The 23,410-nt window shown below is 42.2% G+C and overlaps 2 protein-coding genes across 10 annotated transcripts in view; one reads left to right on the top strand and one right to left on the bottom strand.

The window, feature by feature from the left end:
* Positions 1-164: 164 nt before the first annotated feature.
* On the top strand, positions 165-10,637 carry dusp12 (dual specificity phosphatase 12). Of its 2 annotated transcripts, none has more exons than XM_061840388.1 (8): positions 165-323; positions 929-1,211; positions 2,896-3,009; positions 3,140-3,258; positions 3,378-3,465; positions 9,056-9,147; positions 9,374-9,450; positions 9,567-10,637. In XM_061840388.1, the coding sequence occupies exons 2-8, from the start codon at positions 949-951 to the stop codon at positions 9,708-9,710; spliced, it is 897 nt and encodes a 298-aa protein (XP_061696372.1). In that variant the 5' UTR covers positions 165-323; positions 929-948; the 3' UTR covers positions 9,711-10,637. The 2 variants fall into 2 exon arrangements, with proteins under 2 accessions (XP_061696372.1, XP_061696371.1); XM_061840387.1 differs by having other exon boundaries at positions 9,371-9,450; positions 9,567-10,635.
* Positions 10,638-10,749: 112 nt separating this feature from the next.
* col15a1b (collagen, type XV, alpha 1b) overlaps positions 10,750-23,410 on the bottom strand; it is a 112,550-nt gene continuing 99,889 nt past the window's right edge. For 2 of the 8 annotated variants that reach the window (XM_061840379.1, XM_061840375.1), the window contains 5 exons: positions 23,180-23,278; positions 22,894-22,968; positions 18,784-18,981; positions 18,550-18,665; positions 10,750-12,936 (listed from right to left, as the gene is read on the bottom strand). In XM_061840379.1, coding sequence (XP_061696363.1) covers positions 12,714-12,936; positions 18,550-18,665; positions 18,784-18,981; positions 22,894-22,968; positions 23,180-23,278 — 711 coding nt within the window. In that variant the 3' untranslated portion in view covers positions 10,750-12,713. Of the gene's footprint in view, positions 12,937-17,028; positions 17,665-18,549; positions 18,666-18,783; positions 18,982-20,108; positions 22,109-22,893; positions 22,969-23,179; positions 23,279-23,410 lie in introns of those variants that run through there. The other 6 variants (XR_009797910.1, XM_061840382.1, XM_061840376.1 and 3 more) reach the window with 6 other exon arrangements.

The following is a 23,410-nucleotide window of genomic DNA, read 5'->3' as shown; positions in this document are numbered from 1 at the left end:
AATACGATGAAATATTAACTAAAGGCAGATTTTTCGTGAAGAAATGCTAATTGTTTACAAAAACTATTCACCCGTCATGTCCGACTTCCGGGTTCGCGAGTCACGTGAAATCTCTCTCGAGATGTCCGCATTTTATGAGAAAATTTCGCAGTCGGAAAAATATAGCGTGTATGTTTTACCCGGATATCTGTTAAGGACGGACTCAACAACTGCATGCTGTTTCCGCTCTTCCTTCGTATAATAATTGGTATGAATAAGCTTACTATCGGATGACAGTCGTAACATGACAAGTAAATGACGCCTAAGAAAGTTCAACGTGCAAAGTGAGTTCATTTGAGCGTTTATTTTCTCAATTTATTTCAAATGTATGTGACGTCCTAACAAAATTTCATATAACTTTGCAACCAAAAGTTCAGCATTAGGCCTTTAAGTATAATTTCTAGATGACATGAATTTATTTTTCTTTTAAGATTTTTCGAGCATATCTCCAAAGGTTTGTTTCATTATTTACACAACGTGCTCTTCTCGAACAAGGAGCTGAACGGCAAAATTCACAACAGGTTTATAATCCATAAATCGCTTTAACAATTAATTTTATTAATTATTTTTCTGGTTTGATTAAAGTTGAAAACTAGTCCTTATCGTCATACTGTCGACATTTAGGCATCATGGACAAGACTACTCCTAACAGTTGTCCAGTACCTAGCTTGCCATTGGAGGCTTCAGGGTGATCTCAGGGTGAAATGGACACCGAATTTTGAATGTCACCAGCTAAAAAAAAATGCAGTGAGAGAAAGAGATAGACGTGAATGAGTCTTTATTGGGACTTTGACCGTTAAGTACTTATTAGAGAACAGAAAATTGTGGAAGAAGCATTTTGTAACATCTGTAAATTTGTAAGGGGACTCTTTTGTATTGCCATCTCTAGATTCCATCTGTGTGAGAGTCATGCTCCTGGTGGATGCTGGTGTGTTCATTGGAACTGCAGCCGACCTTAATGATAATGAGGGGTTGGCAGAAGCCTCCATAACTCATATAGTATCTGTGGACTCTGTTGACCCGGGGTTTCTAGTTCCTATGAACGCTAGCTATTGCAAGAAATGGATCAATGTCCTGGATGAGGTGACAGCCGATCTCTTGAGCCACTTCGACGACTGCTACCAGTTTATTCAGGAGGCTGTGGATGGAGGCGGCATGGCGCTTGTCCACTGGTAAGGGTGAAGGTAATTGATATTACAGAAAAAAAAAATGAGTAATGAAATCTAAATTGATAATGTCAAAATAGTGTTCCGTGTGACTAACTATCAGCAGCTTTCTTTAGTACCCGATACGTTGAAATAAGGCCAATATGGGCCCCATACTTGATATGGATAGGTTTCCAAAGAAATCACCACAGTCCCAGGATTCCCTGAGACCAATTGGATAAATTAACGATAGAAAAAAAACTTCACGCTTCACCTATCACCTTTGTTCTCTGACCTCTGTGACACACAAGATGGCGTAATTGGAAACCTATCCATTAGTACTCGTCCATCCCGAGTGAATATGATACTGTGTGTATGTTGTATATTGCTCAGTATTAATAGGTCATTCACATAGTTTCCGCAGAAAACCTTTAAAATTTCCCTACCAAGCAATGAGCAAAAATGTCCTGGGATGTGAAATTTTAAATTTAGTAATACAGTATATGATTTATGGATGGACATTAATGGTGTGGTGCACATATGTCACACTCAAGGTCTGGGGGTCAGATCCGGCCTGCCGCATTATTTTATGTGGCCCGCAATGGCAAATCATGTGTATCAACTTCCATAAGTAAGTTTCTTTCGGCTTGTCCCATTAGGGGTCGCCACAGCTTCCATGATTTTTGTTAAAATCTGTCCAAGATTTCATTGTCACATTGTAAATGATAACGAGATATTGCAAGCATTTTTGTGTTATCAAGCATGAACAATAGTTGAAAAACCATCATCCTTCATTTCTGATTCCAAAACTAGTTCCTAAATTTAATGTGTAAATATGATGTGGTGAAAGATTTTCAGGGTTTCATAGTCATTTAGGCCCTCTGAGAGAAACCTGAAAGACAATGTGGCCCACGACAAAATTACACTCCACTGTAGTGGTACACGCGCCTGATGTTGGTCCAAGTAATGTGGGTTCAGATCCCTCTCAGTGACTGTGAGAATTTAAGTGTATACGGTTGTGTATATCTATGTGTCCCCTGTGATTGGCTGGCAACCAGTTCAGGGTGTAATCCGCTTTTCGCCCGAAGATGGGATAGGCTCCAGTGCCCTGTGACACTAACCAGGATAAGCGGTGGTGAAAATGGGTGGGTGAATGATATATGGAAATCATGTTGACTAATGGTGAAGACATCTGCCTCACAGTTATGCGGTACTCAGGGATTCCTCCCACATTCCATGTAAAAAATTATCACAGCTGTATGTGTAAATGTAAAGTGTGCATGCTTGCTTATTTACATGTGGCCTGGAATTGCCTGGTGACCACTCAAGGGTTGTCTCATTTCCAAATGCAAGGTGGGATAGACTGCATCTCATCGATGAACCTAATAAGAACGCGAAGTATAATTAATGAATTCATGGGATTTCACAACAATTATATATTTTATACAAAATATTATATATGTATGACTTAGATTTAAAAAAAGATGTATATCACTTTCTTTTAAATGAATTGTCCACAAATACAATCAATAATTCTTACATTTTTACCTTTCACTAATTCAAACTATAAGTTGTGCTCTAGTAATTTTGGAAACCGTAATCAACAATGCAAAAAAGAATCAAACTATTTGGTTACAATAATATAACAGGCACACTAATGGGAACAGAAAGGGAAAGATAAGTGAGACAGTAATGTGTGTGTGTGCTGCAGTCAGGCCGGACGTAGTCGGAGCGCCACTGTTGTGACTGCGTTTCTCATGAAGCGATACAAGCTGGGCTTCGCTGAGGCTTATCATAGACTGAAGAGTGTCAAGCAGGATGTAGAGTAAGTGTCCCATCACTGCCTGATGCCAAGTCTGAGTAAGTTTTGAGGACTGTAATTTTTCATTTTGCCATTGTCTGCTGTTTTTGGGCAAGACAGAGTATGTGATGGGTGAGTTGGTTGTGTATTTCAGGGTCAACACTGGTTTTGAGGAGCAATTGTGTCTGTATGAGGCTTTGCAGTGTCAAGTGGATACCAGCAACCCTCTGTATAAGCAATACAGACTGACCAAGATTACTCAGAAATACCCTGGTAAGCACCCACACAAGTGCTTACAGGATGAGTCATCTTATTCTTTTTTTAATTCCTCATTTTATTTATTCATACATGATGTTCTTTGTGCGTGCGTGCGTGCGTGCGTGCGTGACCAGAGTTGCCGCAGGTTCCCAGGGAAGTGTTTGCAGCTGACCCTGCTCAGTACAAATCATCTGAAGCCTCCTATCGTTGCAGGAAGTGCAGGTAAATCTTAGTTGTTGTTTTCCTTTCGGCTTGTCCCTTTCGGGGTCGCCACAGCGTATCATCTCAGATGAATGCATATATATGTTTGGCACAATTTTTACACCGGATGCCCTTCCTGACGCAACCCTTCTCAGGGAGTGGAGGCCCCAGTGGGATACGAACCCACAACCCCTGGTTTACCAAACCCGTGCTCTAACCACTGAGTTAAGGGCCTCCAGGTAAATCTTAGTATGTACCTTATTTAAGCACATGTACATTTTGGGGGACAGGTGTTGTAGCCCAAAATTGAGCACCCACAGCTAAGATGATTCATGCAATTAAGAAGCATCAGTTGTCTATTTAACAGGTGTATTTATTTTTTGTTAACACAATCAATAAGACTATTAACAAAGAAGCTAAAGGACAGTTGCAGTAAAAATAAAAAGTCACCACAACACTGTTCCAAAGACAGATTTTGGGAAGGAGAATGAGGGGACAAGGGGAAGGCATCAGATTTCAAAACACTTTTGATAGAATTGATGACAGCGTTGATATTAATTTTTAAATATTGGTGAAGAATATTGAATAAAGGAAAAGAAGAAGTGCTTCAGCACAACCTTGTGGCTATTTTTGAACATCAATCCTTCCATTTTCTTAGCTGCTTATCCTCACAAAGGTCGCAGGGAGTGCTGGCTCCTATCCCAGCTGTCAACGGGCAGGCGGCAGGGTACACCCTGAACTGGTTGCCAGCCAATCGCTGGGCACATCGAGACAAGCAGCCGCACTCACAATCACAGTTAGGGGCAATTCAGCGTGTCCAATTAATGTTGCATGTTCACGTACAGTGGAAATACTGTGTGCTTGAAATGACCCCCTCTCGTCGATGTCACGTTATCATGGTGGAGGGGTTTGTGTGTAATCCTAAGTGCTAAATTGTGTGGTGCTTCCTGCCCTTGGTAGGGTCACTCATAGCAAACAGGTCCTAGGTGAGGGACCAGACAATGTATGATTTTTTTTTTAACGATTTATTTGTGTGATACAGCTGCAAATGAGTATTTGAACGCCTGAGAAAACCAATGTTAATATTTCGTAGCCTTTGTTTTGCATTTACAGAAGTCAAATGTTTCCTGTAGTTGTTCACCAGGTTTGTACACACTACAAGAGGGATTTTGGCTCACTCCTCCACACAGATCTTCTCTAGATCAGACAGGTTTCTGGGCTGTCGCTGAGAAACATGGGGTTTCACCTCCCTCCAAAGGTTTTCTATTGGGTTTAGAATCTTCGCCAGAATCTTGACATGCTTCTTCCGGAGCCACTCCTTGGCTTTCCTGGCTGTGTGCTTCGGGTCATTGTCATGTTGGAAGACCCAGCCACGACCAATCTCCAATGCTCTGACTGAGGGAAAGGGGTTGTTTCCCAAAATTTCACAATACATGGCCGCAGTCATCCTCCCCTTAATACAGTGCTGTCATCCTGTCCCGTGTGCGGGAAAAACACCCCCAAGGCATAATGCTACCACCCCGATGCTTCACAGCAGGAATGGTGTTCTTGGGATGGAACTCATCATTGGTCTTCCTCCAAACACGGTTAGTGGAATTATGACCAAAAAGTTTAATTTTAGTCTCATCTGACCACAAAACCTTCTCCCATGACTCCTCTGTATCATCCAAATGGTCATTGGCAAACTTAAGACGGGGATGACATGTGCTGGTTTAAGCAAGGGAACCTTCCGTGGCATGCATGATTTCAAACCATGATGTCTTAGTGCATTACCAACAGTCACCTTGGAAATGGTGGTCAGCTCTTTTCAGGTCATTGACCAAGTCCTGTCGTGTAGTCCTGGGCTGATTCCTCACTTTTCTAAGGTTCATTGAGACCCCATGTGGTGATATCTTGCATGGGGCTCCACTCCGATTGAGATTGTCATGTTTAGCTTCTTCCATTTTCTAACGATTGCTCCAACAGTGGACTTTTTTTCACCAACCTGCTTGGCAACTTCTCCGTACCCCTTTCCAGCAGTGTGGAGTTGTACAATTTTGTCTCTGGTGTCTTTGGACAGCTCTTTGCTCTGGCCATGTTACAAGTTTGAGTTTTACTGATTTTATGGGGTGGACAGGTGTCTTTATGCAGCTAACAACCTCACACAGGTCCATCTGATTTAGGATAATACATGGAGTGGAAGTGGACTTTTAAAGGCGGACTAACAGGTCTTTGAGGGTCAGACAGGGTTCGCACGCGGCCCTAAAAGTCCCTAAAAATCCCTAAATTTTCAAAGGTGCATTTAGGGGCTCCTAAAAGTCCTGAAAATCCGCGAAAACCGGTCAAGCCCCTAAAAAGTACTTAAATTAAAAAAATATCAAAGAGAGAACCTCTACCGCCAAAATTCTCCCTAAAAAATTAATTAATCTTTTATATAAAAAAATAGCGATCCATCTGGCATCCAAATCAGCCGGAAATTGTCAACGGAAGTCACCGTGTTGACAACTAGTCGCCATCTTGTCGATATTCCATTGTTTGTTTCCGTGAGTAGGCATTTCACTTCGTCTTCGTTACGACGTAGCGTAGTTCTTTCATTGATCCAACTTGTATCACGGGGAAGTGCATTTTTCAAGAAGCTTGGGTTGAAAGTAAGGAGTTTGGGAGCTGGGTTCGTCGAGATCCAAAAGATCGGCACGTTTTACTGCCATCTGTGGAAGCAGAGTTAACAGCTTGAAAAGATGGGCGTCGAAGCACCGGAAAAACAGGAGACACGCTGATTTGGCGAAGATTCTCTCATCTTCCGTTGGTATGAATCTGTTTCTAAAATATCAAGATAGTGAAGCATCAACTTCAGGCAGTGGTACTAGCAGTGCATGCGCACTAGGGATCGCAAAAAAATGCTTACTTTCATAACCTGTTTTAACCGAACAGTTGTAGCAAAAAAAATGATTAACCGGTTTTAAAACCAGTACCATAGTGGTGTTTACATAATTCACCCGCGGGACCTCGAGTTGGGGTGCAGTATTCCGCACGGACTGTTTTTGTTGTTGCTCTTCCGGAGTGACGAGTTCACAGAGTTCCCTCCATTATGCGAGTAGTGTTTTGATGTCTGCCAATAAAACAAGTTTTGTTCCTGTGTCCGACACTCCGCCTCCGACTCCTTTTCTCCGGCGCTACACCATCGATCATTAATTTACTCCGCAGTAATGGGGTAGTTTGTATACAATATTGACAAACAAGCTTGTTGAATGTGGCTTTCAACAAGGCACTCGTGTAAGTTAAATTTTTATTTATTTTTTTTAAATGTTTTAATGTTGACATTCTTCTTTCGGACTTTCAGAAAGGGCATGAAAGTATACCGAGCGATTCCTCGATGCCATGTTTGTTTCCTTGATTTAACTGAATGTTCTTTTGAGTCCAACTTTACTCTAACAGCGAAACATGAAAAAAGTGGAAACGATGTTGAAAAAATAGCGCAATGTGGAGTACCAGAACCGGAAGAAATGATTGGAAATTTTAACCGATTTCGAAAGTCCGGTTTCGGTTTTAAAAACCCGAAAACCGGTTATAACCGGTTATTTGTAACCGGTTGCGATCCCTAATGTGCACTGACAGTTGTCGAGCCATCGACTTCAACCAGCCAGAAGTCAGGCTTTATGAACGTAGTTCAATACACGAAGACGGACTCGTTAAAAGCAGAGATCGTGTGGACTTTAAAAGTTATCTGCAGCCATTACAGTTACAAATCTTGTGAAAATAATTCGAAAGTGTTTGCAGTCATGTTCCCAGACAGTGACATTGCTAAAAACTACCACTGTGGGGAAAGGAAGAGTTCGTACCTGGCTACATTTGGCATCGCTGCCCACTTTTCATCTCTACTGCCTCAAAGCCAAAAAAGCCAGAATAGAGACTGACATATCAACGCTTATTGAGAAGGCTGACAGGCTGTGTGAGGAGGAAGAAGAAAAGAGGAATCTGAGGTTTATCACGGAGGCCAATGCACTCAGAGGCAGAGCAAAGGACAAGAGAGCCACTTTGGCACCTCTGCAGCAACAAATAGAGGAGGCACTGGATAGGCTCAAGGAGCTAGAGTAGGGGTGCTGAAACAGACATCAGTAGAAGACATTTGTGTATATAGTTGCAATTGTAGTTAGAATCTGTTTTTCTGTATACTGTTATGTGAAGACGTTGACAATGGTCATATCAATGACAAATACCACAAGGCACGACAGGTGATCACTGTCACAGTTACTGAGATACTGGAACATTTGATGAACCAAGAACGGTTGATGGCAGCATTGGGTGAGTCTTTTTTCCTTACCCTTGATTTCCCACGATCGCCCTAAATTTTTCGTGTCAGCCCCTAAGAATGGCCCTAAAAAGCCCTTAAATTTTTTTGGTCAGACTGAGTATGAACCCTGTCAGAATTCTAGCGGATAGACAGGTGTTCAAATACCTTTTTGCAGCTCTATCACACAAATAAATTGTTTAAAAAAAAAAATTATACATTGTGATTTCTGGATTTTTTTCTTTTAAGATTATCTCTCTCACAGTGGACATGCATTTACGATAAAAATTTCAGACCCCTCCATGATTTCTAAGCGGGAGAACTTGTAATATAGCAGGGTGTTCAAATACTTATTTTTTTCACTGTAAATAATTTAGCTGACCAAAAAAAGACTGATTTGTGGAACAAATGAATTTTTTTGCAGAGAGAAAAATCTGATACTTTCAGAAAATGATACTCGGGACTTAAAAGTTTTCGATTATATTAAACCTGTTGCAAATTTGCAACCCCTGCCCGGAAAGGGTTCAGCTATAACATCTACAATCTTTCAGGACATGTTAACACACCTAACACTTATCGCGGTCTGAAATCTTTCTATTCTATTGCACATCTCCTAATGTGAGTGCAGCAGGCAGATTGGATATACCCTAATGATGTATACACACTCACATTTACATAAACATGCTCTTAAAATGCTTTGAAGCTTAACTACAGCAAAAGTGTAGACAAATGTGGCACATTAGAGATGGGTTGATGTCACGGGAAAACTGCGAAGCCTTAATAGACATGACAAACACTTTAAAATGAGATACGCATCCAACCATCCATTTTCTTAGCTGCTTATCCTCACGAGGGTCGCGAATTACAGACATCTTCTGCCTTGCTGCAACTAGTGTCCCTGCCCCCAAAACCCCAGTCATCTTGCTTCGTCTCAGCATTGTGATACTACATATCCAAATGAGAGGAAAACACAGGGACAAGGTGATTTTTCTTATCCTCACATTACAGCAGAATTTATTTTATGTTTTAAGTAACAGAAAAGACTAAATAATTTTTTATAAATGCAAAGAAATTTTTTCCCAAAATGTTATAACTAAACAAGCCAAAAAATTGGAGATAGCAGTTGAAGACTACGCGGGGTTTAATCTCATTCAATTCAAGCCAGCTAAATGGAGGTAATTTACCTGGCATCTGCATCATATCAGGTTTTCTGTCAGTGTAAACACATCCATATTAAATATGCCTCACTTGAAATGAACATGGAAATTTAAAAAAAACAATTGGCTATGCATTCAATCAGAATTGGGTACTTAACCAAGCTCCACCTTTTCCTCTTTCTTGCAGAAGAACTCTGTTCCGGAGTTCCAGTCTTCTCAGTCACCCAGTGGGAGAAGGAGCGACAGCATTCGACCACAAAAAAAACACCAACCTGACAGGTAAGAGGGCACAGTTACTTCATCACAACTATGAACGGTCAACCAAAACAAACCGTAGGCCTTCTGTCACAGACCATATAGCTGTCAATGTGTATAATTTAAATTTACTTGATATTTTCTTGAGCGATGATCACAACATTTAATCGGAGTCTGCCATTAACATGGCCTCGCTAATGTGAAGCTGCTGCGCCACGAGTAGAAATTCAATATCTTCTTTGTATAGAAGTAGTCCAGTGTACATCATACTTCATTGAACCAGTGCAGTGGATGGAACAAGCTTTGCTTGGTGTAATGGAAGGACAGGTACGGCATACACTGACACACATATGCACACCTGTTCTTTAAAACTTCGTCAACTGTACATGGTGTTTTTAGGTGTGGCTGTTAGCCATCTCACTTATTTTCCCTTTTGTTTGCAGCTACTGTGTCCTAAATGCCAATCCAAGCTGGGCTCCTTCAGTTGGTGTGGAGATCAGTGTTCGTGCGGCCGCTGGATCACGCCTTCCTTTCAGCTGCACCGAAACAGAGTGGATGAGATCCGGCTCATTAACATACAGAGATAATGGACGACGGTCTACGCAATGTAATTAATATAATAATCCCTTTGAATAAAAAGTAGTCTTGTCAAAACGGTATTCTCTCTCTACCTCTCGCGACCTCGTATACCCATATACTATCTGCAAAATGTCATATTAATACCTCTACGCAGGCTCACATGTGCTCGAATGTGAAGGAATCACAGAATGAAATGTTCAAATTGTACAAAATGTACTGGTAGGCTTCACCCCAAAAGGATAACAATGGTCCCCCTTTCCTTGGGCTCACCACCTGGGTGCAGTGTGATCTAGGCTGTAGCCGAAAGCAGGAACATTGGCGATCCACTCCCCAGCTACAGAAGCTCACTCTAGCAACGTGAAATGTCACCTTTCTGGCAGAGAAAGTAACCTGAGCTGGTGTGAGAGGTTGAGAACTTCTGACCAGATATAGTCAGGCTCACTTCCATACACTTCTTGGGCTCTGGTACCAGTCCTCTTGAGAGGGGTTGGACTTTCAATCCACTCTGGAGTTCTCACAGTGAGAGGCAGAGGGTAGGTGCGGGTGTATGCACCAAAACACCAGTTCAGAATACCCACCCTATGTGGAGTCCTTAGAAGGAGTGCTGGAGAATGCTCCCAGTGGGGTCTCCATTGTTCTTCTGAGGGACTTCAATGCAATGACAGTGAGACCTGAAAAGGGGTGTTTGGGAGGAATCAGTCCCTGAGTGATCTTCTGTTGTTGGACTTCTGTGCTCATCACGGATCGTCCATAACGAAGACCATGTTCAAGCTTAAGGGTGTTAACGTGCACATGGATCAGCACACCTTAGGGTGCAGTTCGGTGATGGAGTTTGTGGTCCTGTCTTTGGACTTGCGGCTGCATCTTTTGGACACTCGAGTGAAGAGAGGAACGGAGCTGTCAACTGATCACCTGCTGGTGTGTTGGCTCTGAGGATAAACGGTCCACAAAATGGATGGATATATATATATATATATATATATATATATATATATATATGTAAAATTTTCCAAAGTACAATCTCCCAAGAATCTTTGTGGGGAATAGAAATTCCCCTGGAAATGTTCAAGTGTTTGAGCAAAGAGTAAAGGAACAGAGGGTGAAAATACCATCTGAGAAATAAAAGACAGAGATTGATAAAAGAGAAGTTTGGAGACTGTCATCACTGCCAAAGGGTGTCTAGCCAAATATTAAAAAAGGGTACCAGTATTGCAGCACATGCTATTTTTTTTCTCAGAAATTACAAAATCTAAGTTGAAAAAAATGTCTTTACTTTGTACCTCCAATAAAAAGATCCCAACACTATATATCTTTTAAATTTCCATTTATTTCTGAAGATATACAGATTATGCAAAAAATAAAGGGGTGCCAATAATGGTTACCACAACTGTCAACCTGGACATCTGCATTACCTCTATTGCTTTGTATGTCTGAGATGAGCAGCTGGCAGAAATGCTTTTTTGTCCTGTTCCATTATTTGCTTCTTTAACTCAAAGTGATGGTCACACACAAAAAATCCGAGTTTTTACAGTCATACTTGGAGAAAAGAAAATCTTTGATCCCAGAGCCTTCCCACTGGTCAAAGGAGATTGATTAATCCCTCTCAAACATTAAGAGTTAAGCCTTTGATGAAGGTGGCTATGGTGTATCAGTCTTTCGTGTGTATGCGTTGTGTTTTTTGTAAGTTTTATGTTTTGTACAGTGTGTCCATCACATTGTAGAATTTGGTCTACAGTAGATGTCTGTTTCTATTTTGTATTGTACCCTGCTGTCTGCAGCCAGGTAGTTATTGTGATTGAGAATCTGTTCTCAATGGCCTTACCTAGTTAAATGAAGGTTTAATAAATTAAACAACAACTATAATTAGATATTTATTCAGTGACAATCTATCAGTCAGTACAAATGCTCTCATGACCTCAGAGGCTCAAGTCTTGTTTGAACAGCAAAATCAGGCATGATGGACAAAATTTTCAGATGTAGCAAATTTTCTTTGTTAGTGTGAGCCTACCATGGTACAGAGATACTTAAAGTACACCACTACTACTCAGTAGGAGAAAAAGAATCAATCGCCTAGTGCACAAACAAAAATGACTACTGAGTATTAAAAAAATATGTACACATACAGGAAGATAAACGCACATATCTATAATTTTTTTTCATCAAAATGTATAAGTGATCACACTAAATTTCCATTGTATATGTTGGTACAGTATAAATTATTACAAATCCCAACAGCATCTTAATGTGAAAGCTAAAACAAAAAGTAGACATGTTGAGGTTGATCTGTTGATGGACACTTAACCTCCTGTAATACATTTGATTTATAGGAACAATTTGTCATGTAAAAAAACCTCAAGTAGGGGAACATTTGTGTGAAAGTTTACAGTCTTGAGTTTTTTGTCAATGTTTGTAACTTTGGCATGTCATGTTACCATGCATGTCCGATTTATATTCTATCTCTGCAATTGACATTTTTGTATAGTGGTATTCACTTACAAAGCATGGGTGTTCTTTACATCATGTAAATTTTTACTCTAATCACAATAGATTTTCCCTCAATGTCTATACATGTACATTTTCTATTCAAGTGTAGTTTGAATTTATTATTATTATTTTTTTAAAACAGTCAAACTGTCTTGCACACTTCTATCATGCAACAGGAATAGTAATGAAAAGAGGCATAAAATAATTTTTTTCTCTACTAAAGGGTAAAGACAATAACCCAAATAGAAACATTTTCATTTTTGTTGTGTTATCTCTAAAAGCTTCTTTTGCAACTAATACACTTGATGTTCATTTTCTCTGTGATGTAGCTAGATAAGTGAAGAATAAATAATCTGAACTACACTTGGATGCAACCTTCAATCTATGTAGTTGTAGCCAAATCCAGCCTGGATGCCAATTAAAATGTGAAAATAGTGGATGAGGACCAGAATGTTGTTGCTGTTCAAACATACTATTTAACCTGTTCTACGCTACACATTTGAATCGTGCCAGCTTCTGCGCTGTCTTCAGGTCCTCCGTTGATGGTTGGTTCCGACATATGTGTTTTCTACGCACAGCACGATGTAGTTGTTGGCGCACGAGCGGGTCTGCTGTCCTAACAGGCGTCCTGTCTGAAGCAATGCAGCCTGACCTGTCACTGCCATATCTGCAGTCCTCCATGCTTCGCAGTAGTTCATCGTTGTGCGGATTCCCACAGTGCTAGAACCATGCCAAATCAGCTTATCTGGCCTGGAAAGGATGGAAAGAGAGGAGTCAGCAAACTGCACCTTGAGGTGAGTGCCAGTTTGTTAGTGAGTGGGAATTGGTCCCATGTCGCCGGTCAGGGGAAGGAACCACAACATCAGTGAGAAGATGAAGTTGTGCAAATCACAAATGAAAGGCTCTATACTCCCCTTGACCCCTAAAGTCAAATCATGAGTGTTATGTCTTAACACTGCAATTCTTCACATTTTTCTTTTCTTTTTTTGGGAGACATGAAGAATGTCAGAAGAAACCATTCAAGCAATTGGAGCACCAAGTGTTGTTTTGTGTTTTTATTTTCACATTTCACTATATTTTAAAAAGAAGAATACATCTGAAACATCACATTTATCATAAAAAGTCCGCTCTAATGCTCCAAACATTGGCACTTACAGTATTTTATAGTTCTGGGTTTTAAAATTCTCTACAGAAATTAAATTCCCCCCACAAAAAGTATTCATTTGGTGGAGGAGGGGTAAAGAGGAAACTGCTAACAATGACAACAATAATCCTCAGAATCTGCACCAAAAGGTTTGGCTTAGCAGAGAAGTGAAAAACCAGTACTCCAAGAACTATAAGGAAGAGAAGACTGCCCACCTTAGAGTTTAACCACTATCAGTTTAGGACAATCTTTTACATTTTTCAGTGTACTGTACTTTCCCAATGGAGGCTCCATAGGTCAGTGGTACAGCATTGGTTTGGTAAACCAGAGGTCGTGAGTTCGCTTCTCACTGGTGCCTCCACTGCCCAAGAAGGGTTGCGTCAGGAAGGCATAAAAACTGTGCAAAACAAATATGAGCGTTCATCTGAGATGACACGTTGTGGTGACCCCTAACGGGACAAGCCGAAAGAAAGTTTACTGTACTTTCCCAACGGTTGTCAAGCTTCCTCCTGCACTACCGGTGCATTGACCTCTCTGTGGAAAAGGGAGGGATCTCAGCAGTACTAAAGTGCTTTGAACACTGTAGGCTGGTGACAGTTGATTAGAGAAGCTCACAAATGTTGCACTGCGGCTGGACTTTGCCAATGTGTACGGCTCCCTTCCCCACAAACTAGTGGAGACATCATGTCTCAAGCAGGATCAAGACCCTGTTCATGAACACTTAAAAAAATATTTAACCTGAGGTTCACATCAGGCAAATTTGCATTTGACTGACACCTTCTGGATAAAGTGATCATTCCAGTATGTACCAATTCAGTGATCCTGTTTTTTCTGGCCATGGAAATGCTGGTCAAATCTTTGGACCCAGTGTGGACAGCCCCCAAAATCACATCTGGAATCCATCAACCACCCATCACACTGTTCAAGGATGATCTAACAGTAAAAACAGTCCTAGTCTCAGGTTGCAGATGGATCTTCCAGCACTTGTAGAAAGCAATCAGCTGGGCTAGAAAAAAAAATCCAAGTCCCTGAAGAGACCCATAATGGTAATGGACTAGTTCCATTTTTCCCTTTGAACAACACCAGTTCCATCAGTCACAGAGAAGCCTGTGAAGAGCATTTGCACGTACCTGAGTGGTCACCTCAGTATGGTGCTTGCTAGTATTGTCTAAGCGTTTGTGTTTTTTGGTTGTCTCTGGACTCATGTACACAAGGGAATACTTACTAGCCAATAGCGAGTCTTCCTTGGAATTTCTTTTAATAACTCTCATGAATTCACTGAGTTTTGTACTCGAGTTACTCAGTGGAGCAGCGACTGCGGTCTACAGAGCATGGAGGCAACAGCACAGGGAGAAGCATGGCAAAGTTCAAGGAAGACTACGCAAGACAGGACAGAAATTAGTGCTCCCATCAATTCACTTCACAAATCTTCGTTCCCTTCCCAACAAAATAGACGACCTTCATCTTCTACTTAAGACCGGTAAAAACTGACAATCTGTCACCCTGTGTTTTTCACTATGCCACACCACCACATCTATTATCAACCAATACTAACCTCTCATACCTGAGTGGCATCTGCACCACTTGCACAATTGACTGAGGAGTATCTACATTTGCATAATAGATGTTGGCCCACATTATCGCACACCTAGTCACTTTAAACTGCATAAATTCCTTCAGTCTTGACACCCTTTGCATGATGGTCATTGCTGGACTATTGCCCTAATGGACCTTCTAACTAAATTCAAAGCCTCGTGATATCAACATGACAGGCTACCCCAGATTCTGTGGCCCCTGGGAGGACTTGACAAAAGGGTTACCATTTATCTTTGTTGGCGGTTAGGCTTCCTGAGAAGTCTGAGCAGCATCAACCTCTTCGGCAATAAGAACAAGCTCATGTTACCGTTCCACAGCATCCATGAGCAGTTCGTGGTCACCAGAGCCGTGGGTGGTGGGGTGGGGTGCTTCATTATATGGAGTCCAAGGACCTAGAGGTATCTCGAATTGAGGTCACCTGAGGCAGTTGACCAGGCAAAATTTCATTTTTTACTTCACTGGAACTGGTGCTGAAGATAGATTTGAAACATTCCAACTGCCCATTACAGCAGACTGAAGGCCAAGAGAGGTGCGACCTGATCCAAAAAGAAGTGAGGGTGAGGGTTGAGGATCATCATCTGTGTTCCAGATGTTCGGAACGAGGTAACAGGATGCATGGGTCAGACGGGAAGATACCATGGCGAGGAAGATCTTATGGGCAGAGCTGTCCGGACCTGAACTGCACCATATCAAGTTTCCCAGTCATATGTGACACCCTAGTTAGTCCAGCCAAGCTCTTTTACTAGAGGAAATTTTAAACTACAGCTGTACCCTGTGCAATGGAAGAGGATTCCTGGAGCATATCCGCAGTAGTTGCTATCGCCGGAGCTATGACCGAGTGTATTGAAGTGTGTCTTCTGCTTATATTTAGTTATGAGTGTGTACTCATGTTTGAAGCATGCCAACTCATCACTTAACCTTAAGTGAACCTTGCTGTAATGTTTACTAGAGACCAGGACGTAGGAATGTGCCTGTTATTACCAGATAGATTTGGTTTAGTCATTATAATGCAGATATTTTGTGATGCTCTTTATTTTCCCATCATACTTTTGTGATGCGGATCCTTCTGATAGTATAAGAATGCTGCAAGTCCTCTGTATCTTTGCACTTGTGATCTGCTACAGCCATTGTCTGTCACTCATTTTTGCCCGGAATATTCTGTACGTAAAAGCTTCAAAGAAACTGTTCATCATCTCCAGCCTGTATTTGGATAACCAACATTCTCACTACCTGAAATTAAATGAACACGCGGAGGAAAAAGCGTCCTCCAACAGTATGCACAGTGCTTTCCGATGGAAGTAGGAGGAAGTGCCTCTTCAGGGAAGTCATTCTCCAAAGGCTTTGCCCTTCTGGGAATAACATGGTCATGCAAGAGGGAAGTCATCAACGTAGCTCCAGAGGCTGGTGAGGAAGCCCCACATTGGCTATGAATAAGGAAGGACAAACCATGGGCAAATGCTGATTGGACACTGGCCAATAACTGATCGTCTAGATATGGTGGTCTGAAGTTGAAAGACCCGAAAACCCCTAACCCCAGGTATATCACTGATGAGGTGTCCTAGAAAGTGAATCACAGATGTATGCTACAGCCAACTAAACCCTTAACCATTCATTCATTCATTCATTCATTCATCCGTGTCAGCTCGTGGGGGCAGTAGCTTCAACAGTGGTGCTCAGACTTCCCGTTACCCAACCACTTCAGCTATTCTGGGAGATCCCAAGGCGTTCCCTGGCCAGCTGAGAGACGTAGTCTCTCCATCGTGACCTGGGTCGTACCTGGGTTTTCATTTTTGTGGGATGTGCTTGGAACACTTCGCCAGGGAGGCATCCGGGAGGCATCCGATCCCCTAGCCACCTCATCTGGCTCTTCTCAATTCAGAGGAACAGGGGCTGGACTCTTAGCCGGATGACCGAGCTTCTCACCTTATCGACAAGGGAGAGCCCAGACACCCTGTGGAAACCAATTTCAGCCACTTGTATCCAGGATCTTGTTTTTTGGTTATGACCCATAGCTTGTGACCATAGGTGAAGGTAGGAACGTAGATCTGTCACGAACAAGGCTCGAGGGCGGACCAAAATGCACGACTCCAGAGTCAAGCAGGTAGTGTACAGAAAGCCTTTATTCGGTCCGTGGTCAATGATCAGTGAGTCAGTCAGGAAAAGCAGCAGTATCAGAAGAGGCAGGCTTACTAGGATGGTCAGGGAACAGGCGAGGGTCAGTACACGGTAGGTCAGGTATACAGGATTGCGGGAACGAGGCATGGGAATCAACGATCTGGCGGAGGACTAGTTGTCCCCTGTGTCCTATAAGTACTGGGTGTAAGCAGCCGAAAAGGGGTGCAGGTGTGTACCGACTAATTGGCTGACCACGTCCAGCCTGGGGAGGATACCAGGGACATGACAAGATCGAAAAGTAAATTGACCACTTCGCATTTCGACTTAGCTCCTTCCTTACCACAACGACCAAATACAAAGTCCACATGACTGCAGATGCTGGACCGATTCGCCTGTCGATCTCCCACGCCATTCTTCCCTCATTCGGGAACAAGACCCCAAGATACCGAACTCCTTCTCTTGGTCCAGGATCTCATCCGTGACCTGGAGAGGGCATGCCACCCTTTTCTGACTGATTTGGAGTCACTGATTCTCATCCCAGCTGGCCGCTTCACACTGGAATGCAAATCGCTGCAGTCAGAGTTCGACATCACAGCTTGATAAAGCCAACAGAACCACATCATCTGAAAAAGATACAGATGCAATAATGAGGATATCAAACCGGACTCCCTCAATGCCCCAGCTGGACCAAGAAATTATGTCTATAAACATTATGAACAGGTGACAAAGGGCAGCCTTGTCGGAGTCCAACTCTCACCAAAAATGAGTCTGAATTTCTGCTGGCAATGTGAACCAAATTCTGAGGCTGGTTATACAGGGACCAAACAGTCCACAACAGGAGGTTCGGTACCCCATCCTCCCCAAGCAACAGCAACAGGACTCCCAAAGGGACATGGTAAAATGCCTTCTCCAAGTCCACAAAACACATGCAGACTGTTTGGGCGAACACCTTCGAGGACCTTGCCTACGGTGTAGAGCTGGTCCACTGTTACACGGCCAGGACAAAAACCACAATGCTGCTCCTGTGAATCTGAGATTTGACATCCCTACAGACCTTCTTCTCGACCACCCCTGAAGAGACTTTACCAGGGAGGCTGAGGAGTGTAATACCCCTGTAGTTGAAACACACCCTCCTGTCGCCCTTCTTAAAAAGGGGTTCACCAACCTGGTCTCTAAATCCAGAGGCACTGTCCCCAATGTCCACGCAATGTTGCAGTGGCGTGTCAACCAGGACAGCCCGACAACATCTATACAGGCACAGGACTCAGGCGCAAGTGTGTGTCTTGTTGTGTGTGCGTGAGTGTTGCAGAGTGACAAAGGAGGGGAGGGTGAGATAATCGCCTCAGCAATGATGATTGGCTAAGGTATGGGTGCTTTAACAAGATGAAAAAAAAATGGAAATGTTGATTATCCATCCTCTCATGATCATGACTATGTAGTCTTCTGGAATAAAGCTGAAGATGCATTTGCCAAATCATTCATCCCCACTTTCAGTCACAGTCACTAACCATCCCGAGTCGGTCATTACATTGCGTCCATCGAAGGAGTAAATGGGGATTGAGGGGTCAAATGTGCCACCATTTCCAGAGAAGATTGACAGCCAGTTCTTGAACAGCATCTGACCCTGAAAGGATTAGACAACCAAAAACAAATAACGGCATTTTGTGATTCATTCCCAAGTTTTCCTGTTAACTAACATATTTTGTGAAGTGAAAATATGAAACATGTATAGTCTTGCCCACCCTGAGATTAACTACAGGCATGCCACCCCGGTCTGCCTTCCTCACAATGGTGGGCAGATCTTGGAGGTGTGAGGACAGGAAGGCCCTGTATGTGGTCGTCAGCCCCATGGCCCGCGCCTGCTGGTAGCACTGGAAGTCAGCCCCACGGATCCCTCGCGTATCCCCTTTCAATGGGGTGTTTAGAGCCACTAGATGGAGCTAAACAGAGACAAAATACTGTTAGAATATATTTTTGTCTAATTTTCATCCATAAATGAACTTTGTGCTATCTGCTCTACTTTCTCTCCATCTATCCATTCTCAATGCAATTCTTCATTTCTGTTGTGCTGGTTTGCACTTCTTTTTATAAAAATGTGCACCATTTCATACACATTAATAAATCCATGTCTGAAATGTGCTCTACGAATAAAGCTTTTGAAATAATCTATTATATATACAATGTTTAGGTACACTACCTGATCAGTTGTAATATATATATATAACATTTAAAAGCAATCCAATGTTACCTACATTGCCTAGTAACATCGTCAGCCATGATTATGTGCCACTGATGAGTCATCACAAACAAAAAGAGGCTCTTTTACCTCAGTGAAGGAGGCTTTGTCATGTATTACCAAGAAAAGCATACTTCCATCTATATTTGTTAAAAAGCCCTGTAATGCTCAGGTCAGCTTCGCTATGCTTGGAACGGAAGGTTGTAAGAGTCGTCTATCACACACAATTCACAGTCAGGATTTCATGCAAACAGTGCAACGTAAACATAAACCACCAGTTAATTAAGATACAGGATACAATGATGTACATTGGTTCAATAACAAATAGTCATCTGGAAATATTTTGACCATAGCCAGAACACCAATTTTCTCTTGCAACTGGATTGGAAGTGTGGCCCGTTGGAAGCACTGATGAAAAATTGTGGCCCCCTCATCATTTGAATTTCCCATTCTTATGACAACCACTAAGATCTAATGTAAAGGCTGTTTTGAAAATTCTCTTTTTTCTGCCATAAAAAAGAAAATACGTATTCATGCTCTGGGGTGGCAGAATGACTTATATTCTAATCGATAGGCAACTGGGCGCCACGGTGCCTCAGCTGGAAAGCGTTGGCGTCACAGTTCTGAGGTCCTGGGTTCAATCCTGGACCCGCCTTTGTGGAGTTTGCATGTTCTCCCCGTGCCTGTGTGGGTTTCATCTGAGCACTCCGGTTTCCTCCCACATCCAACATTAATTGGACACTCTAAATTGCCCCGAGGTGTGATTGTGAGTGCGGCTGTTTGTCTCCATGTGCCATGCAATTGGCTGACAATCAGTCCAGGGTGTATTGCCCATTGACAGCTGGGATAGGCTACAGCACGCCCTGCAACTCTTGTGAGGATTAGCGGCAAAGAAAATGGGTGGATGGATGGATGGATGGTTGGGCAACTGGTGATCTGGGAGCCATGTGCTTGGAATGGCCCCTCAGTTAATTTTAGAAATGAAAAAAAAACATTATTTTCTTTTGTTTTTTAGACATCTTAAATATGTGTTAGACCAATAATGGAGTGGCCAGTAGATAAGTTTTAAAAATTTATAACTGTTTCCTCTACTGTAACAGTATGTATGTATTTCTTTCTCATTGTCCTGTTAGGGGTCGTCACAACGTGTCATCTCAGATGAACACTCATATTTGTTTGGCACAGTTTTTACGCCGGATGCCCTTCCTGACACAACTTCTTCTGCATTTATCTAGGGAGAGAGCTGGAGCCTATCCCAGCTAACTTCGGGCGAAGGCAGACCACACCCCGAACTGGCCAATCGCAAGGCAGATATCGACGCCATCACTGGACGGGAATCGATCCCATGCTGCCTGCACCAAAGGCAGGCATGTGAACAACTACGCCATCAGTGACCTCCTCGACTGTAACAGAGCAGTTTTAAATTAGCAGACATTGCTTATTATAATGCAAGATCTTCAACATCACAAAAAAAAAAGTGGTGGTGACAGTGTGATGAAAATCAGTATGAAGAGCGCAATGGTGCAATGGTGAAAAGTTGCTGTCAGAGAAAATTTAACCAATAAAATTGCGGTCCCTTCTGGCCCCCTGGTAGAGCAGACAATAAATTGTGGCCCTCACCATGATTTATGGTGCCCATCCCCGGTCTACCTGTCCTTCTAAGGTAGTTTTAGTTGCTCCTAAGACATTTTAATGCCTTCCAAAACCAATTGGGGGGGTTTGGTTCCCTTTGTGGTATGCATCACAAAATTGTCCATCCATCCATTTTCCATATGCTTTATCCTCACTGGGGTCACAAGTGCGGGTGTGGTATTTCATGTTTATCTTGTTGAAAGCGAACTCTGGGTGGGAGGCGGGGTACACCCTAAATGGTCATCCACCAAACTATAATTATTTAGACTTGCTATTGAATCAACAAAAAGCGTATTTGTAATCACTCTTATGAAACTTACTATTTAGGGATGATTAAAGGTCTACTGACACATAAAAGCACGATTTTTAGTATGTTTTTAATTAATTAAAAAAAAAAAAGGCAGCCAGAATGGACCTATCCCCACGTCAGGATGTTGTCGTATATGGATTTTTCCATCTCCCGTCATGAAAATTCTCTCGAGGCATTTGTTTGGAGAAGAACCAGGAAGTGACGTTTTTTTACAGTAGCGGGGTCAAGTGTTTATATCGGTTTATACCTATTGTACCGGCAAAAAATTACTTGTTTTTTTCATCATGTTAGCCAAAATGCCGGCTTGTCGTATTGCTGGATATTATTATAACTATAATAATAGTTGTGGGGGACTAATTTGTCTCACAGTTTATAGCAGATGTTATGTGTGAATTTAGAATAAATCCCCTTGGTCAAACCAGCAACATATAACAAAGCACTTCTATTGTGTTTAAGACAATTTGATCACACAAATAAAATACAACACAAACAATAAAATAGAAGTACAAAGTCAGTTTAGTAGCGTGTAACACGAGCTAACTCGCTAACTAGACATATCGTCACCAAACTCGAACAACTTCTTCAAAAGCAGCAATAATAAAAAGGGGTCAGACGACGTAGTCCTTCTTTCAGATTGTAACAAAAGATCTGCGTCATAATAACTTCATAAAGTATGTAAGTCATGGGTGCTAAATGTGTCGATGTGCGCGGCATTGTTGTTGTTTGCCGGTCTGCGCCGTTGTTGTTGCTCGCCGGCGCCCGTGGCATTATCCTTGACGTGGAGGTGGATCGGCCGGGGAGAAGAAAGGAGTTCCCCCACTCACCGGCCACCGGTGTCTGAGCACCCCTGAAGTAGTTACTTCACTCCACATGGGTCCTCCTGTGTACGCTATGTACAACAGACTTGTAAAAGAGTTAGGAAATCGAACAATTATAGGCCCGTCATTTTGAATATTTCATCAGGTTCCTCGTAGCTCTGTTGGGGAGTCTGTTGTTAGTTAGAAGTGATCCGCATATCATCTTATGGCTTTAATACAATAGGGTAATATGGTCCCGGTCACTTCTCTCCATTGTTAGATGTTCTCTTCTTCGAAAAGAGCTTCCGTGTCAGAAGGGGCGCCTGAAAAATCTGAAAATCTGTTGTTCGTCTCCCATAGCAGGTGGAACAGTGTCTTCTCAATGGCCACTGTCCTAGTGTGACATCTGCAAATGACGTTCCAATCAAAATGGCCGCCACTGGCATGTTAAGTGAGACTTCTGTTACTTTGCGCATGAATGACACGCTTTCCGTTAATTTTTTTCCATATAGACATTGAAGTGAGTAATATTGTATGTAGTTTTCATAACAATATCTATTTTAAAATGCATATATAAATGTCAGTTGAGCTGGCTTGCGTTAGGAAGGGCATCCAGCGTAAAGACTATGCCAAACAAATATGCGTTCATCTAAAATAACACGTTGTGGCGACCCCTAACGGGACAAGCCAAAAGGAAACAAAGAAGAAGATCCTTGTTTGAAAATTAATTGCACATGAACACAGCATTAATATAGCTGTGTTTAATCATAACTTGTGTGCTTTGTTGTCCAGAAAGTGTTCACCTACATTGTGATTCCCAACAACTAAGAAATAAAATTGCACAATGTCATATTGGTCTGTAAAAATTAACACTCACCCCAGCGACAGCGCTGAAGGTCTGTGGCAATTTGTTAAAACTGGGCTGATATGCCCTAATGCCTTCATGCAGCTCCTGTTGGACAAACACAACATGGTATTTCTTTCTTATATCCATCCATCCAACCTTTTTCCATATTGCTTATCCTCACTAGGGTTGTAGTTCTGTGAGGCCTATCACAGCTGACTCTGGGTGAGAGGGAGGGTAACACTGAACTGGTTCCCTGCTAATCTTATATATTTTTTTCTATTCAAAAGCGTTATTTATCGTGTATTTATATGTGTACCTGGCTGTGGCTCCTGTGTGGTCGGCTCCATTCTCCAGATTTAATGTGGGCCTGTGGTGCTGAAGAGGATAACGGTTCAGATGGGATCAAATCTCCAAGCTGTAAGGACACACGCACACACATTTACTGTTGTAAACATTTTACACATTAGTGCAGCATCCAGGGAGAAAGTAGGGTTTGTTAGACGTTTAGGGCTGTCAGGGGGATCTACCAAACCATTCACACATGGGT

This window comes from Syngnathoides biaculeatus, chromosome 13, assembly GCF_019802595.1.
Source record: "Syngnathoides biaculeatus isolate LvHL_M chromosome 13, ASM1980259v1, whole genome shotgun sequence".
NCBI lineage: Eukaryota > Metazoa > Chordata > Actinopteri > Syngnathiformes > Syngnathidae > Syngnathoides > Syngnathoides biaculeatus.
This window is presented reverse-complemented; position numbering and strand designations above follow the sequence as displayed.

What these genes read in the sequence shown, in the direction of transcription:
- dusp12 (XM_061840387.1), top strand. Translation starts at nt 949, where the DNA reads ATGCTCCTGGTGGATGCTGGTGTGTTCATTGGAACTGCAGCCGACCTT. An exon ending in TATCGTTGCAGGAAGTGCAG is followed by an intron (nt 3,466 to 9,055) that starts GTAAATCTTAGT and finishes TCTTTCTTGCAG; the next exon opens with AAGAACTCTGTTCCGGAGTT. An exon ending in TTGGTGTAATGGAAGGACAG is followed by an intron (nt 9,451 to 9,566) that starts GTACGGCATACA and finishes TTTTGTTTGCAG; the next exon opens with CTACTGTGTCCTAAATGCCA.